The 18,729-nt window shown below is 44.2% G+C and overlaps 1 protein-coding gene across 1 annotated transcript in view; it reads right to left on the bottom strand.

The window, feature by feature from the left end:
- Positions 1-18,729, bottom strand: part of TENM2 (teneurin transmembrane protein 2) — a 1,242,216-nt gene that overhangs the window by 67,328 nt on the left and 1,156,159 nt on the right. Inside the window, 2 exon segments of the mRNA XM_017849440.1 lie at positions 1,071-1,190; positions 5,834-6,044. Of these exon segments, the coding sequence (XP_017704929.1) occupies positions 1,071-1,190; positions 5,834-6,044 (331 nt within the window).

Below are 18,729 nucleotides of genomic sequence, written 5' to 3'. Positions count from 1 at the left end.
ATTAGATTTGGCTACAGAAATGTATGAGTGAGATATCAGAAATTTCATGAATATTGAAGATTTGATATGAATCTTTAGACTCCTTGTTTGGGTTTCAGAGGTGGGAGAGTGAAGGTAGGGTTCCTGGGGGCTGGTAATTGTTGAAACTGCCTGTACGGCTACCTTAGGGCATTAGAAATAAAATCAGGCCAGACTCTTTGCCAGAGAAAGGTAAAAAAAAAAAAAAAAAAAAACCCTGTTCTTACCTCTGTGATATATCCAAGATTTTCCAGAGTGCATTTTACAGAAAGAGTGTTGGATCAGATTTGTAGCCACAGTTCCCTTCGCATTTAAAATAGAATGCCATAATTGTGTGTGTGTCTGTGTGATTTTTAGCCCAGAGTAAGTCAGTGTTTTTTCCCTCCCATAGATTTCTTTTCTTCTTCTTATCTTTTTCTTTAAATTTCTACTCTATGCCCAACTGGATTAAGGAAATGACAGAGCTTTCATCTTGATGGGGGCTGAACGGGTACATGTTTCCAATCAGAAGATAATAGGGAAAGGTTGCCTCCTTCACACAGCAGGGTGACTGCTAAATGTATTTAATTAGACTTCTCTGATTACACGCCACCCCCTCCAAACAGTAGTGAAAACAACGCAACTCCTAAAGCCACAGATGAAAGCAGAAGGGGATCACCACAGGACGCTATGTCATGTGGATTCCTGTCACCCTGCACTGCCTTTGATTTAAAATAGGAGTTCTTTTCTAAGAGCTACCTTCCCTTCTTTCTCTAGAATCTGCCCCCACCCCAAAACACACACACACACACACACACACGCACGTGCACTGACCTGACATTAAAAAAACGAGGTGGCTGTGAGCTGTACTAGGTAAGCTGGCTTTCCTATTTATTTTCTGTTTTTGATGCCACATCAAAAAGCATGAAATGTCTTTGGGGGAATCCTCACTAGGGGACTGGCCTGGTGGACATTCCAGTTCACCAGGGGCAATCCTGTGGTTCTATGACAACAGCACCATCTGTCTCTTTGCACACATGTGTGATGCTGAGTAGGTCCGAGCCCCTACTTACGTGCCATCCTGGCGGGTGATGGTGTAGCCGTATTTTGGGTACTTGACAAAAGACACGTTCACACCGACCAGGGGAGTTCCATCTGTAGTTACTACTTGGCCTCGGATGAGAGAAACCAAGCTGAGAAAGAAAAAAACAGAGGTCTTTGAGCCACATGAAGGAGAACAAAGAGACAATTCCCCACTGCCTCTGCTCCCTCATCCTCATCTGGTCCCTCAGGCAAGAAGAAGGCTTCCAACATTAACTTCTGGTTTCCCACAACCACACTAGTGACATTTTGGGGTGAAATCCGTGGGCAGCATCTCCTGTCACCGAGCTGGGCCATGGGGTCTCCTGGGCACCCGCCTTCCACTCTTGGCCTTGCTCTATTTCTTGACACTGTTTGGTTTTTGTTTGGCTTGAGCTTCAGGTTGTCCCTCACCATTCCCAGGTGCTCCTTAGCCTGGCACCAAGAGTGCCATACTTGGGTGAGAGCTTCCACAGCTGGCTACTTATTTCCATCTTTTAGCTTTGGAGGATGGCCATGTTACTCTTCTAGTGGCCAGAATGTCAGAGGGGGTAGAGGGGAGCACAGAGAGTTTTATGGCTGGGAAATACATATGCATTGTCTTTTGCTGCCCTCTAAGAGCAAAATGTCTCATAATCCATGAGGGTCTGAAGAAAAGAGGACTTTGGAGATACATATAGCAAAACCCTTCAATACACACATTCAATAAATATACACATTTCTGCTAGGAATATATTGGATTCTGGATTCTATGTTACTACATATTTCTCTCATGTCAAGTTCCTGCTATCTTGAAGGGTTTTGAAATCCTACCAATTTATTTCCAGTGTTACAGAACATCTCTCTCTTTCCAGGCACAGTAACTAGAACTTTCCCACAAATCCTGGTTTCCAACCAGCTACCCCTGGGAAAGTCCTATAAAGCCAAAGAGATGCTACAATATTCTGCTCAAAGTCCATGGAGGGAGAACGCGCATGTCTCCTCTCATCTGAATTCTCTTGACTTCACAGAGAAATGGGACAATGACAAGCTCCATTTCTGCACCGAGCCCCCAGCCGACTGGGCAATTTGGCAAAAGAAGAGAGGTTCTCAGGCTCCCAGGGTCCTGGACACACTCCCAGTTTCCGAACTAGGTGATCAACTGACCCGTCCTTTGCCAGAACCTTGTCAAAGTCGGCTCGATTTTTGGAATGCACTTACTTTTGCATTCCCAGTTGTCCTGAAAACCGGAGGGATGCTGTCTCTCGTATCTCTCTTTTTATTAGCAATACCCCCAGCTGTTCAACTCCAACCCTTTGATGATCTCAGGAGTGTTTAGACTGTTCCACTGACAGCTCTAATTGTCTGCTACTGGCTGCCTAACAAATGAATGTCATTTTTAGCTGGTTTTAACCACAATGCTAGACTCTTTTAAAGTGGAAAACTAATTTATGAAAATAATCCTTTTGTTCAATTCCATTTTCTTATCTTAGCTCGGACTAAGATTTCTTTAAGACCTTACCAGACACTATTTTAAAATCAGTGATGTGTGTTGACGACCACAAGGTACACAGTGCTCATGATAAGAAAACAGAATTGAAAATACATTCCTCGGTGGAGTCCCCCCACCCTTCCTTTTTTCTACAACCGCTATTTCTTTTAAATCATTCCTGTAGCAGAAGGCTTTGCAGCGTGCCATAGGAATAACAGGAGTAGTGCTGCCTGTGATTTCTATCCTCTATTTTTCAAATTCTTCCTTGCTGCTGGCTTCCTATCATTTCCAGGCAGTCAATTTGCAGAAAAGATTCAGCTAAGACATACGATCAGTTCATTTCTATTTATGATTATTGATGTGTAACAATTATCACATTATCTAGATAGTGAGATCTGCTCTATAAATTATAGTGGTGGAGTCAAGGCATTTCAGTTATTTTTGTATGCCATTATCTAGGGGAACGCCTTTTTAGAAGTCTTGAATTTTCAAGTTCTTTTTTACTCCTAGCTTTGTCCTTCGTTATTTGTCAGATGATAATGTGCTGGAATTCACATGCTTACTGAACTTCAACCTATGTCTTGGAGTTACATTTCATATTTCTGAATTATGTATCCATGCAGACAGCTGGAGAGCCCGGGCTCATTTGGGTGGTGCCATTTATTGTTTACATTCAAAGCTTCAGAAAGGCTTTCTCTAAAGCAACTTTCTTTCAGGTCTCCTGGGCTGGCATAGTGTACCAAATATGCTGGGGTTCCTGACTGTTCACCTGTATTTTGGCTCTAGCTCAAGGTGCCTTCTGGAAGTGGGAACCATTGATGAGGAGAATAAGATGAAATTAGAAGGGCCAGGTGAAGAAAGCGTGAAAGGGAGAACATCAGGAAATGACTGGATTTAGGGTAGAAACAATGAGAGGTTAATGAGGAAGCAGATTGAAACAGACCTTCAGAGGATGCACAGGCCTTCAGAGCATGCATTTTCAGTATAAGCAAACTACAAACCCCACTGAAATGCTTATGGCCCAGTGCAAGCTCTGCCCAGTCACAGGTCTCTAGCAAGGTGAATTATGTTCATAATTAAAAGGAAGTATACTTACAGAATCTGTTCTAGAACTAGGATTTAACAAGTGGAGTAAATACTTTTTATTTATCAGAGATCTGCGGGTTTTTTTTTAATTTTCTTGAGAGATTCTTCTACTAAAAGAAACAGTAATAATATTGTGCATAGTATATGTTAAAGTCAAATAAAATAGAAAGATGAATCTCTAAATTTAAAACATTTTATTTGGGAAGCAAGAATTGCAATTCAGGGCATATGCATGGGGTAGTCTTCAGGATGTCTGAAGAACAAAGAGAAGTTTGGAGGTTTTATAAGGAGAAATGTTACTCTTTTGAGAGAACGTTAACTGGGACTGGTAAAGTTTTGGCGATCTGGTGTGTTCTGACTGGTAAATGATGGTGGTGGGTACAACTAGTCTTAGAGTCATAGTAGGTTGTTTCAGTCACTATTAGATAACTGGTTTCAGGTTACAGCAGGCAGTTTCAGTAGCCAGGCCTGGGGAGAATTACATTTCTAGGGCAATGTTATGTGCCCAGAGTGCTTTTCCTTCCTGGTTTCTTGACTCTGCTTTAGTTGGGTATGACAAGAATGACCCAATTCATCTGATCAACTTTTACATATTTAATAGTATTATCCTAATTTTATTAATCAAGAAAATGAGGTTTATGAGCCCAACAAGATATCGCTAGGAGGTGTCAGGGCTGAAATAGAGGAGGGCTGAGATTATTTTACTTTTCTATTATTTCTTTTCTATTTTATTTTAGTAAAATGAGAACAGAGAGAAGCAAAAGTTGTTGGCCTAAGGTGACCTTGTTAAGACACTCATATTCAAAGGAGCTGCAGGAATTGGGGCTCTCCAACTTTCCAGAGAGCTCTAACAGGCTGTAGAATTAGCTGTGCTGCCACCCATCTCTTCCCCGTCCCACCCTCACAGGGCTCTCTTGGCTGGGGGGCTGAGTCGGAGTCCAGGACCGATGAAAGGCTCATGAGGGGGGCTCCCAGATAATCACTTATAAAGTTAGGGGCTTCTGTTAGAAGGGAAGTCTGGTATTTCTTCCCTGCTTGGAAGCTGAGAGAAGTAGCATACTTCCAGAGTTGCTCCTGGGCCTATCTGAATGAGGATAAAGAGAAATAAGAGAAAGATGGCACAATGGGGGTCGTCAGGGCTGCAAAGGGGCCAGGACCATCCTACCCAAGTTCCTAGTACCTAGAAGTTTTGTGAAAAAGGACCTGACCAGCAGTGTTTATTTCTTGATGTGAAGGACCACAGAGATGGGATGGGGCATCCCCAAGTAGACCATGCCCCTCCTTCTTGCATCAGCATACACCATCGACATCTGGACCCAGACAAATTGAGAGGGAGATGAAGCATGGCCAAGCCATAAGAAGATCCCTAGCCTCTCCTACCCCTCCTCTCTACCCTCAGAATCATACATAGTGCATAGAAAAGAGGAGGGGATGGGATGGTGGGGAAGTGTCTCCAAGACAAACCTTCCCCTTGCTTTCTTCTCCAGGAGCACAGTTCTAACTTGTCCTAGGGTGAAGTTGAAGGCAAAATGAATCTATAACTTGACCCTAGAATATTCATAAGCCTCAAATTAGCAACTAAGAGCAATAATACACTGGAGAGAATGAAGGGTGAAATGCAGTGGCACAATGCCTTGCACGCAGTAGGTAATCTGGAGAGGCAATACATGGAATTATTGTGTGGATTAGAGATAATCTACACAAAGTCTCTGCCTCATCCTAGGTGCTCAATAAATCCTTGCAACTGGCATCATCTTGACTCTAAGATGCCACTGAATGATAGGCTATGTTATCAAGTTAATAACAGCTTTTAAAAATCCTCTGTTGAATGAACTATTTCAGCAATGCTTGAACAAAAGCCACTATCAGAGGCATTATAAAGGGAGATTTAATATAATGACAATAACATCATAAAATAACAGATTTTAAAAATGATCTAAAAACCGGGGAATCAACAGGTTTCTCCAGCAGATTCTGGGTTAAAGATGGTGATATCCTGCAAAGACACTAGGGCTCTGTTCTGGAGCCCAACACAAAGTGAGGAAAGGGCACTTCTCTGAGGCCCCCTTGGAGGGAGGTGCCTCTAGAGGGGCAGATTCCAGGCCAATTGGGTCCCCAGGAAAGCTGGAGCACTTCCTCTGGCTCCAACAGGAAGAAAATCAGTGACTTCAGCGGCTTGCAGGGACAGAGGGTGCCTACCTGCTGTTGAAAGGGTTCTCTCCAGGAATGATGTGGGTGCTATCCTTGCCTGCCAAGAGCTTGATACGGTCATAGAAGGACTTCACCGCGGGCCAATCCGTCTGGCCCTGCTGAATGATGTCCAGTGGGTCCCGGGACCCCCGGCAGAGCAGGCTGTTCTGACAGGCTGACTGCAGGCAGCAGTCAGGGTCCAGGCAATCCACCAGGCCATCTGGAAGGGCAGAGGCAGAGCCAGAGTCAGCGGATTTCATGGCATAAAGCTGTTTGGAGACACTAACACTTTTGTTACCAGCACAGGCATGAGCAGCGTCAAACGTACCCAAGGGCCTGAGGTGGCAGGTTTCACACAGCAAGCCTCATCCAATTCCAATCTATACACATAGAAAACAAAAGACTGAAAGGAAATAATTTAAAATGTTGACGAATGGTTATCCTCATGTAGCAGATTAGTGTGTTTCTCTTCTTTATTGTGCTTTTCTGGAATTTCTACTTTTTTTCTACTATGAACAAGTATTATTTGAGTGGGAAAATAAAAACAAAAACTTTGCTTTTAAACAACACAGCACAGTTAATTACCCACAGCCAGTTCCCAGGGGTCTGTGCTAATGGGTACATAAGAAATCAAAATGCATGGCATTTCTGGCTGGGCATGGTAACTCATACCTGCAATCCTAGCACTCTGGGAGACTGAAAGAGAAGGATTGATTGAGCCCAGGAGTTTGAGACCAACCTGGGCAACATAGTGAGACCCTGTCTCTATTAGAAATACATTTTTTTTTTATCAAATTAAAAAAACCTCAAATGCATGGAATTCCTTAAATCTCACTTTAATGGAGAAAAGTATTCTATCCCACTCCCTCTAAGCCAGGAAGGGAACTGCTGACCAATTAGAAACCCAGGTGCTGTGAGTTTTACATTTTCTAGGAAATGTGGAGAAACAGCTTTGGCTTGGAAATCTGGAAATTAAGCCCTCAGTTTCCACAGTAGTTTCTGGTTCTGTCTTCCTGTATGCCCTTAGGACTCGGAACATTCTTATGTACTTGCCTAGAGTCCTGTGCCTCCATCCCTTTACCTGGCCTGATTCCTATTTACTCATCCACCATTCAACAAATATTTGAGTGGTGTCCATGTGCTGGCAACAAGAGAGACAGCAAAGAACCATGGAGACTGTCTTTAAGGAGCTCATGGTAGAGTGGGGGAAACTGACAGGACTGACTCATCCTTTAAGATCAAGTTTAGGTGTGGCCTCTTCTTCCAGGAAGCCTTCTAGATGATGCCCCTGGCCAGGTTATTGCTACAAACTGAATGTCTGTGATCCTTCAAAGTTCATATGTTGAAAACTTAACTCCCAATGTGATGGTATTAGGAGCGGGGCTTTTGGGAGGTAATTAAGTCATGAGGGTGGAACTCTTACAAATGGATGAGTGTCCTTATAAATGAGACCCCAGAGAGCACTTTAGTACTCTTTCTGCCATGTGTGGACACAGCAAGAAGACTGTAGTCTATCAATCAAGAGTCAGGGCCTCACCAGACACTGAATCTGCTGGTGCCTTGATCTTGGACTTCCCATCCTCCAAGACTGTGAGAAATAAATGTTTGTTGTTTAAGCCTTCCAGTCTATGGTATTTTTGTTGTGGCAGCCCAAACTGACCAAGACAGTTAGGAACCCCTGTTCTGTACATCCGTGAATCAGAGGTTCTCAAAGAAGCATTCTGCATCAGAAGCCTGCAGGAAGAATAAATGGCCCACCCCACATCTCCTCAGGGAGAGCCTCCAGGAGCAGGCCCTGGAATCTGCATTTTAAATATGATTCTCAGGTGATTCTAATGCACAATACAATTTAAAAACCATTGTTAATGCCAACTTTCTTACACTAGAATTAATGACCTCTTAATGCTCGCCTCCCTATCTGGAAAATGAGCTCTTTGAAGAGAAGAATGATGTCTTATTAATTTTATATTCCTTCCTCTCTTAGTACCAAGTACAGAATTGGGCACTCAACAGACGTTTGTTGAATGAATAAAATGACTGCTTCCCATTCCTCACATGTCTATGAGGGCTGAAGATGGGAATGTTTAGGGCAGTGTTTGCTCCTTGGAATTTCTGATAAGAACGAATTCATTAGCCAATCCTTATTCACTCGGCTGGGAGCTGATTGAACACACAGTGCAGAATCTTGGAGGATAACTTGCTTGCACCTCCTGGATTTGATAGCAAGGCATTTTTTGGGACCATAATTAGAATCATGGAAACATGCACTCAAACCCTGGGCTGTGCCTTGACAAACACTTGTACTGGAACGCTGAATCAGAGGCCTGGCTGGGTGCTTTAAATTTACTACAATGTAATTTTTTGGCATTACTCTTTTCATTTGGTTCCGCTAATGAAAATGAAATATGTAATTTCACCAAAGTTCCACTGTAATTTAGCAATTAATGTGCAATTATTTTAATGCATTACTTTCCTTTTAGCAAACAAACAAATTAGGAGGTTGCATGTTTTGCTTGGCTTTAAATTACTAAAACTAGCCTCTCATTTTCCACATGGGCGAATGTTGCTCATGTGCCTCGTAACACATTTAGATTTACACAATTTCCTAGAAATGCAGACACAGGAGGGTGAGCAGGCATGCACACTTTAAATTGAGAGACTTTCGAAATCAAGGCTCTGAACATCTCGGGCTGATGTGCTAGGTGAATCAGACACTCCCCAGCTCCACGGAGCCTGGCAAACCTCAGACCCTAGAAACAGCACTAGAGATTGTATCTTAGTAGCAGGATGATATTCAGGCATTGTTTCAGATCCACATTCAGGCTGTCCAGTCTGGAGGGCCATTGGCAGAATAAGAAAAATAAGAAAAAAAGTGCTTAGAATTCTGCCTTGAACATCACCTTCCATGGGCTGCCTTCACTAGACAGAAGGGCTCTACCATGGAATGCCTGTTTCAGATTTAAAAAATAACCTGCTGAGATAGGCTGGCAGGGCTTCATTCAGCAGCCACAAGAAGCTCCTCAGGTGAGAAGAAACCCACTGCTGTTAGCACTACAGGTTTCTTTAAGGTCACCAGCCTCTTCTGATTAGAAGTACCATCCATCTCTGGTGGCCTTTCCCTCCCGAAGCTGGGGAAGTGTTTCCTCCCCTCCAACCCATTCACCACCTGCTCCATGTAACTGCCTTGAAGACCTCTTTGGTCTCAAAGAATAACTTAAGACAGTTTTCCTATTAAGTGCTGAACATTTGCCTCCCCCTCCCCCTCCAGCCTGTCACTCTTTCTGGGCTTGTGACTTCTTCAGAACTGTGAACCTCAAATTTCCCCACTGTTTTGTTGATTCTGGGCTTTTGATTCAAGGGCCTGTCTGGCAGGAGATGGCCTAAACACATCAGCAATAGCAGATGACAAATGCCAAAACAGAAAAAAAATGGTATACAAATGATTTCCTCCTACATATTTACATTTACCTGCTCCAGAGATTGTGCATTTGGGGTTCTACCCGTTATTAAGTAGGAGCTACGTTGTGCCTATAATGACCTCATCATGCTGCGTGATTATGGGCTGCTGCCGCCAAACACTTTCAGACGACACTGTGAACTTTAAATTGGCACTCCAATCTCCCAGTGGCCTGTCAGTCATGAGAATCGCGTCTTTATGCCAGCAAGCCCCTTGGATGGAGTCTGACATTGCAATCTTCAGTAAATTACCCTGTCACTGACAATCTTGCAGTTATCTCGCAAACAATCAAGCAGGCAATCAAACTGTTCTGAATTGCCAGTTCAGGACCTGAGAGGTGGCCGATGTCTCCATTCAACAGCAGAGGGAAAGCGGCCCGGCCCTCTTATGACATTGGATGATTTCTTTATTTATTTATCTACCTACTTATTTGTTAGTCTGGTTGACTTTTCCTGGGGAAGGGGTGAGGATGGTGGGAGAGGTTTGCAGAGTCCTCAAAAAGGACCCAATACTGATTCAGCGGTTATGGGAAAGCGACTTAGGCCTTCCTGATCAGCCCATGCTGCGGGCGGGGGATCATGTCTGCTTAATCTTACTTCACTCAGTGAAACGGGGCCAAAAAGAATTATCTAGGTGTTTTCTGTCAGAACGGACACTAAATCACAGCTCTGGCTCTATTCTCCTCACACACGTCGTAAGCTAATTGTAATGACAATTTCAGAGAAATGTGATCACGGAGAAACTTTCTGGGAATGATACCAAGGCATTCTATTTATTGCTTTTGATAAAGCAAATCAAAGAGATTCTTCCATAACAGTTCTGGCAACGTGAAACAGGTTCGTTAATGCTGAATCGAAACCCTTGGATTAGAAGTCCCAAGATAAAAAGCCAAAAAGTCTATACAGCACCAGAGGTGAGAGACTGGCCTCTGGAATCAGATGGATTTGGGTTTGAAGCTCATCTCTGCTAGTTCCCTGGCTGTGTGAGCTTGGAAAGGTAATCAGCCTTGCTGAGTTGCGGTTTCCTTGCCTTCAAAACTGAGTTATAGTTGCACATATGTCATAGGGTTATGTGATGGAGAATAAATAAATTTATATATATATAAATTCAAATGTGTGTGTGTGTGTGTATATATATGTCAGTCTGGTATATAGTATACGTCCAATGAACTATAACTATAACCAGAAACTCCCTGAAGTCTTCAACTTTTCATTTTAGAAAAACGGATGCAAAAGTAAATGAAATTAATATTCCCTTATATTTAGAGTCATTTACTGGTATAGACTATGGGCTGGTTGAATCTTGGCAAAAATACTTTATTTCCAAATAGTGATAGGTTAATAATAATAATAGTAATAACAAATGCTATAGATTGAGCAGAATTTACATATATTTTTTGTTTAAAGGTTCACAGAAATCCTGCAAAGCAGAATAATGTAACTCTTAAATGTCAGATTATAGAACAGGGTGTCTGGGTTTGAATCTCAGATTGGCTATTACCTAGCTGTTGACCATGGGCAATTAACTGCTCTGTGCTTCAGTTTCCCTCATGTATAAAATGGAGATGATGATGATGATGATGATGATGATGATGATGATGATGGTGGTGGTAGATAGTGCTGCTGGGAGGGTTAAAGCAGCTATTGCCTGTACAGTACTCAGAGCAGTGTCATATAATGAGTGCTCAGTACACTGTCTTAGCACCATTATCACCATGCCACCCACTCTATACCCACCTACAGAGGATGCAACTGAGGCTTAGAGAAGGTGAATATCCAAGTGGCTAAGAAACAGCTATGAATAAAAAGTAGAGAAAGGCAACAGATGAGATTATCACCCTTTGTCTTCATTATTAGGAGGGTGACACTTCCTTCCCCAAGGAAGTCTGAAGACAAGGCAGTGGACACCCATCAACAGGGGAAAGTGTGGGCAGCTGTGAGATTTCATCACTTCTGAAAGCCTGTCTACTCCTACAGCTGGGAAAGAATGTGGCTGGTTGAAATGAACATCTGAAGAGGAATCAGCATGAGAAACCAGATGCCTGGGAATTTGTTCCTGGCATTGTAGGCTGCAGAGGACCACACTATTTACCTGTGAGACACAATCCCCTGTTAGCTGTTTACCATTGGCACAAGGTGGCACTTACTTTTGTGCTGGCTATAGGTTTTTGTCTGCCGTTTCAATCCCCTGTCTAGTGTACTCTGCTGGATTTTAAAAGGAGCTCCTAACCAGTGAAGAGATTTAAGCTCAAAGCCTTCATTAAACGCTTACTAGTAAAGCTACACTCAGGAGGAAAGAGGCCCTGTGTCGATGGAGAGGCTGTAAAGCAACCACACCAGAAGCATCTGGATCCTTCAGAGCTGGCTGAACCATGCACACCTTTCTGCCTGGAGGAGGCTGTGTGAGTTCTTGCATCATCATTCTCACAGAAAATGGCTCCAGGAATGAGACGATGTTGATTTCACTTATTTTCTTCTTTGATCTTCTGGGCAGCTTATAGAGAATTTGAATGGAAGCATTCTGTTCAACTTGTCTCCCTGTTGCTTGGTTTGCAAGTGAGTCTCTCTGCAACCTGCATGAACTCCACGGCTTTCTTAGGTATTAAAGACTCCAGAGGAACACCTACATTTACTTTTCTAAGTTTCATTTTGTGACAGAGTTGTAGAGATGGACTCTAACAAATCACTGCAGGTGCTGTGGATGACTCTGCTAGTGTCTGCACACAGCTGCTGGTTGGGGACTGGTCAGACGCTCAGATTTAAAAATAAGCTGCACTCTTTGTAGTCATGGTTTCACAGAGGTACCACCAACCACCAAGTCTACCTTTCCTACTCATTGGGCCAGGAGGCCATAGAGTGGATTGGTTAAAAACATGAGCTTTGAAGAGTACTCTCTGACCCATCGATAGGATGTTCAAGAACAGGCAAAGTTAATCAGTGATGATAGAAAGTTAGAAATTGTAGTTACCTTCATGAGGAGGTATTAGTTGGGAAAGGGCACAGGGAAACTTTCTGGGCAGTGGGCACGCTCTTGATCTTCATTTTAGTCACCTGGCTCCCCAGGTAAATTGACAAAGTGAGGGCAGTGATGATTATACCCACAGGAGTGCTCGGAGGATCAACAGAGGTAATCCACAAAAGGTCCTCACAACAGTTGTGAGCACCTTGTCACCTACTAAGTGCTTCTGAGTCATTTCTATGTTTTTTTTTTCCTTTCTTTTTGAGTCTTCTTGGCACCATATAGGTTTGTTTACCTATACAGAGCTAGGTGCTTGCCAAGCTGTCACTTCCCTAAGAAAAGTCTGGGTAGTCAGGTGGTGAACCCAGTAACTCAGGGTCATTTTTGAGATCAGCTAACACTGATGAGGAGGTGAAAAATTAATGCAGCAATAAAAAGGAGGGAAGAAGCTATAAGTTGGGGCAAGGAAGATGAAATCTGGTTGTTTGTGATGGAAAAGAAGAAGGTGTAGGGGTCCTGGAGGGCACTTACTGCTGGTTGGCAAAGGCCAAAGGCTCCTGCTGAATTTAAGTTAGAGATGGAAAGTTTCCTGAGTAAAAAGAGGGCAACCACAGGATTGGTTTTGCCCTGGGAGTTAGTTTGTTTTGAGGTAAACTCCTGCAGGGCATGCCTAAGGTGTGTAGCAGCCCGGTCAAAGGGCTTTTTTTTTTTTTTTTTTTTTTTTGCTAGACCCCCGGCTATATAAACAATTTGAGTCACCCCAAACCAGCAGGTCAGCACCATTCTGGAAACTTGATTTGTAAAAGAAATAGTCCTCCGGCCAGTGCTTGCTAGGCTGCCACCTGGAACTGGGACTGGCCATTGGGCCTTAGGATATCCCACAGATGCAAATCCCAAAACAATCTGGGGCATCTTTTTGACCCTACATGCACAGGAGTGGGGATGAGGGGTGTTAGAGGGTCAAAGAGCACCCTGAAGGGGAGCAACAGGGATCAGGGTTCACATGAGTCCTGGTCTGGACTGGGGTGCTCCTCCCAGTTAGCATTGCTGACCCTGGCCAGTCCCTGATACTGGGGGAGCTACTTAGAAAATTTCAAGGGAGCCACCCCAAAGCTCAGGGCCCGCTGAGATGCAATGCTTGGTCCCTGCTCTGCCCCATTTGCCCAGGGTGGTACAGGCTTTTGGCTCAGTTTGAAAAATAGCAAACGAACATAGGCTTTAGAATTAGAATGTTCTGGCTTTAACACCTGGTCTATTATTCATCAGCTGTGCCATCTTGGGCAAGTGACTGAACTCCTGAGGCTCAGTTTTCCAATCTATAGAATGGACTTAATAATGCCGACTACACTGAAATGCAAAGAGGTGCTCTAAGAAGGTGCATGTGAAATGAGATGAATGTATAGCACTTAAGACAGAGGAAGAGCTCAATACATGAAGGTTATTCTTAATGATATTTCCTGCTCTCCACGAGAGAAAGGTACTGTTCCATTTGCATTTTATCCTACGTCTGCTGACAAGGTGGAAGTGAGGATAATTGAAAGTATTTGGGCTTGATGTAACTAAGAAGTGAAAGGAACGGGCAAGGCTGATTTGATTTAACCTGGCAATACGAGATTAGTTCTTCATTGCCTCTGTAAGGTCTCCTGCATTGCCAACCTTTTATAGCAATGGATTGTCTGACAGGGTGCTCGTTTGGAAGGTTTCACCTGCCATTAATACCCTGGCTGCCTGATGAACCATTGCTCCTCAGGCATCCTGCTTCCATGCACAGAGCAATGGCCATTCTCAAATATTGCAAGAAGTAAAACTGGGCCGGGTGCGGTGGCCCACGTCTGTAATCCCAGCACTTTGGGCAGCTGAGGCAGGTGGATCACCTGAGGTTGGGAGTTCGAGACCAGCCTGACCAACATGGTGAAACCCTGTCTTTACTAAAAACACAAAGATCAGCCAGGCATAGTGGTGCACACCTGTAGTCCCAGCTATTCAGGAGACTGAGGCAGAAGAATTGCTTGAACTCGGGAGGTGGAGGTTGCAGTGAGCTGAGATCATGCCACTCCCCTTCAGCCTAGACGACAAAGTGAGACTCTGTCTCAAAAAAAAAAAAAAAAAAAAAAAAAAAAAAAAAAAAAGACGAGAAAAAAGAAGAAAACTGTATTTGTGCTCCTTCTGAAGACCTGTTGGAAGAGTTTTCCTCCTACTTCTTGCCAGTTCTTTTGGTCAGACTCTGACTTCCAAGTCCAGAGATCATTGTACCAAAGCACCTTCTGGCCTTTCTTATGACTTAGCCATGGAAGATGAATCATGTCTGACCAGAGATCTGGCAGAGTAGAGGCCCCAGTGAAAGCTGTTTGCTGGCTTTTCTACTCTTTACGATGGATGTGGGAAAAAAAGCAAGGGTTGCTTAAGCAAATCAAGGCTCTGCTACCAAAGGCAGAAATCTGATTCAGGTAAGACCTCTCTTTAATAGACTGTACCTTGAAGCCACTGCGGGAAATGTTTGACAAGGGGCTTATAGTGTTTGTCCAGTTATTTTAAAAAATGATTTTCACCAACAACTAATGGACAAAACCAAAACAAATGCCATCAACAAAAACCTTTGAAACCAATGCTTCTCAAATTCTAATGAACATCACAATCACTCAGGGATCTTGTTAAAATGTAGATTCTCATCCCGTGTCCTAAGGTGGGGTTTGGGAGCCTGCATTATTTATGAGCTCCCAGGTGATGTCTATGCTGTTGCTCTGAGCACCATATTTCCAGTGGCTAAGCTTTAAACCAGTTTTGCTGAAGGTGTACTCCCTGACTACCTGCTCTGGAATGATGTTAAGATGCCATCAACCCAGACGTACCGAATTCCTTAGACTAAATATTGGGAACCTGCATTTTTTTTTTTTTTTTTGATTTTAAGATGGAGTCTCACTTTTGTTGCCTAGGCTGGAGTGTAATGGTGCCATCTCGGCTCACTGTAACCTCTGCCTCCCAAGTTTAAGTGATTCTCCTGTCTCAGTCTCCTGAGTAGCTGGGATTACAGGTGCCCGCCACAACACCTGGCTAATTTTTAAAAAAATTTTTTTTATTTTTAGTATAGACAGGGTTTCACCATGTTGGCCAGGCTGGTCTCAAACTCCTGACCTCAGGTGATTCACCCGCCTTGGCCTCCCAAAGTGCTGGGATGACAGGTGTGAGCCACAGTGCCTGGTCGGGAATCTGCATTTTAAAGAAGATTCTCAAGAATGATCATTTTGCTCACTAAAGCTTGAGACCCCTGTTCTGAGTGATCGAGAAAAAGCCTTCAAATATCCACAGTAGTACAGCTGAGGGGCTACAACAGCTTTTCCAAACTCTGTCTCCTGCTGGATGTTAATATGCATTCCCTGAAACACAAAAGTGGAGGTGGGAGGGGAGGATATGCTGTCAAATATAATTTTGGAGTCAGTTAAACAAAGTTAAATTGGTTTCTTTACAGCAGGACTTCCTGGAGGCTTTGATACAAGGATAAAGACTCAATATTATGAGTCTTTAATATTGTCATGGAGCACGCAGCATTTCCTACCCATGGACCCTTCTGGCTCCGAGCCTCTCCCTGCAATTGCATCTAGTGCCATACACATTGGGAAACAGTTCATGAGAACACAGTGCTCTAGGTTTGGGGGCTTTGTTCTTGGAAGGACCAGCCATACCTCTATCTACTCAATAGGCACAAGTGGCAGTCTCATCCTTGATTGACTTCCTATAAAATGCAGGGCTTTGGGTGATCAGGCCCAACACAAACCACATCGGTACTACCAGCACTTCAGTTCAGAGCCTCTGTCCTCCAGCTCCCATGGTCTCCCAAGGCCAGTGAATTTTAGAGTGGGGACCCTGTGCTAGGTGACAACATCCTAGGGTCAGCAGGACAATGGAACATTAATGACAACCATGTCTAAAGAGAACCAGTGGTTGGTGCTCAGGAGGAGCTTCCTGGGTGCCTGGCCCTGGCCTAGGTACTTTAAATGCATCCCCTTATTAAGTCACCTCTAGAATCCTGGGTGCTATTAACATTATTGTCTACAGATGAGGAATGGGAGACTTTGAGATTAAATAACTCACCTATGGCCACCCTGTTTTTAAGTGGTAGGACTGGGTTTTGGACCCTGTTTGCTGCACTCTGGAATGAAATCCTACACAACTCTGCCATGTAAGGTTATGTGACTGTTATGCTGAGTGTCCAACACACAGGAGCCTGTTGTACCTTCTGCCATGACATGTGACATGTCTGTACAAGCATATATATATGAGCTCTTTTATCTAAGGCAGTTACTAAGAGTAACCATTTACATACCTATTAGAGGGTGATTTATGTTTTGGGAACTGGGCTGCAGAATGTTTTGGTCAGCCCTCTGCCCCAGCTCCTAGCTTCATCCAGTTTCCACTTTTGACTTAAGTTTATAATTAAGTGCCTGGCTCTCTGCCAACCACCTAAGCCCCTCTGTGCTTTCTCAGCCTGTACTTTGATCCAGCCAGCATCCAGTCATGCTCTCAAGAACCCTTTGAGGTGGGTTCTATGATCCTCATTTTGCAGATAAAGAAACTGAGGTTCATAGAGCTTAAGGGTCTTGCCCAAGGTCACAGTGCTAGTAAATGATGGAGAAGTGATTCATGATTCACACGTTGGTTGTTTACCTCAAAGCCTCTTTTTTTTTTTTTTGGCAGAGTCTTGGCTCTGTTGCACAGGCTGGAGTGCAGTGGCTCCATCTCGGCTCACTGCAACCTCTGCCTCCTGGGTTCAAGTGATTCTCCTGGCTCAGCCTCCCAAGTAGCTGGGATTACAGGTGCCCTTCACCATGCCTGGCTAACTTTTATATTTTTAGTAGAGATGCGGTTTCACCATGTTGGCTAGGCTGGTCTTGAACTCCTGATCTCAAGTCATCCATCCGCCTTGGTCTCCCAAAGCCTCTTGACTTCTGGGATTACAGTGCTGGAATTAAAGTGCTGGGATTACAGTCGTGAGCCACCACGCCTGGCCTCCTCCAAAGCCTCTTGACTTCTGCTCTGGGTTCTTCACAGGGGGCTGGGAGCAGTCACAGCCATATATGGGTACCCTCTGAATGCTGCAGGACTTAGGAAGAGAAATACTGTAGCTTCAGAAAACATGTTTATTTCTTAGTTGTTTTTTCTTTCTCTTTCCCCTTCCTTCTTTTCCTCTCCCTGCCCCGCCCCTGCTGACTCTCAACCCAGAAAGGGCCTCTGGGAATGATCTCATTTGATCAGAAATTTCCCACCTTGGACAGCCTCTGACAGGCCTCTCTGGCACAGTCTCACCCTTGTTAGCCTAGAGCCACGTTTTTTATACCTGGGGGATTTCTATCCTGGCTGCGGCTGTCTCCCCACTTTGCTGTTACAAAAACCACTGGCAACAGAGAGCAGGGGCCTCTGCTCTTGGCCTCTGATTTCCCCAAATGCTTGCCCTCTGCCTGCTGTTCCTGGCCTCTCCCGCTGCCTGATCTACCCTGCTCTGTTCCTCATCAACCTCCATTTCAAAGAGCCCACTGACAGGTCACACAGAACTAAGAGGACGGCCAGTGCAGCCCAGGCCCGGCAGGGGGTGGCAGCCTGGTGCCAGACAGTGACCTGCTGGGTCCCTCAGAAAGAAAAGGGGCTGTCACCACCGACACCTCAGAGCAACAAGCCGGAACAGTTACTTTCCGCCTGAGGGGAGACCTTGTCCCTGTGGGGAAGATGAGAGGCTTGGCCCCAGAGTGGAGAGGATTAGTAGGGGGGCATGATGCTTCTCCTTCTGCTGCATAAAGAAATACCCTAGACCGCCAGCTGGTAGAAGGGCCTGGACTTGGCTATCCTACGAGCTTCGTGTGGAATTACAGGAGTTGGAAGTACTAATTTCTAAACGATGTCTTTCCTAAACGTGGCCGTTGTCATGTTCCAGGCTTAGCACTCTCTAGAGATGTTCTCGTTTATTTTGTTTTCTACTTATTTGTTTATTTTTAGAGATGAGGTCTTATGCTGTTACCCAGGCTGAAGTGCAGTGGCGCAGTCTTGGCTCACTGCAGCCTCAAATTCCTGGGTTCAAGAGATCCTCCTGCTTCAGCCTGCTGAGTAGCTGGGACTATAGGCACCCACCACTGTGCCTGGATAATTTTTTAATTTTTTGTAGAGACAGGGTCTTGCTATATTGACCAGACTGGTCTCAAGTTCCTGGGCTCAAGCAATCCTCCTGCCTCAGCCTCCCAAAGTGCTGGGATTACAGGTATGAGCCACTGTGCCTGGCTGTCATTTAATCTTCGCATCTACTCTATGGTGTAGGTACTAGGAATTAGTATCATACTGCCAATTATGATCACAGGATCTAGAGGCAGCTGATCTGTGTTCAACCCCAGGTCAGCAAAATACTGGCTGTGTGACCTTGGGCTAGTTACTTTACCTCTCTGAGTCTTGGTTTCTTCATCTGTAAAATAAAAATAACCACACCAGCTTAACAGGGCTGTTGCAAAAA

Source organism: Rhinopithecus bieti, unplaced genomic scaffold (genome assembly GCF_001698545.2).
Source record: "Rhinopithecus bieti isolate Rb0 unplaced genomic scaffold, ASM169854v2 scaffold_30732, whole genome shotgun sequence".
Classification (NCBI taxonomy): domain Eukaryota; kingdom Metazoa; phylum Chordata; class Mammalia; order Primates; family Cercopithecidae; genus Rhinopithecus; species Rhinopithecus bieti.
This window is presented reverse-complemented; position numbering and strand designations above follow the sequence as displayed.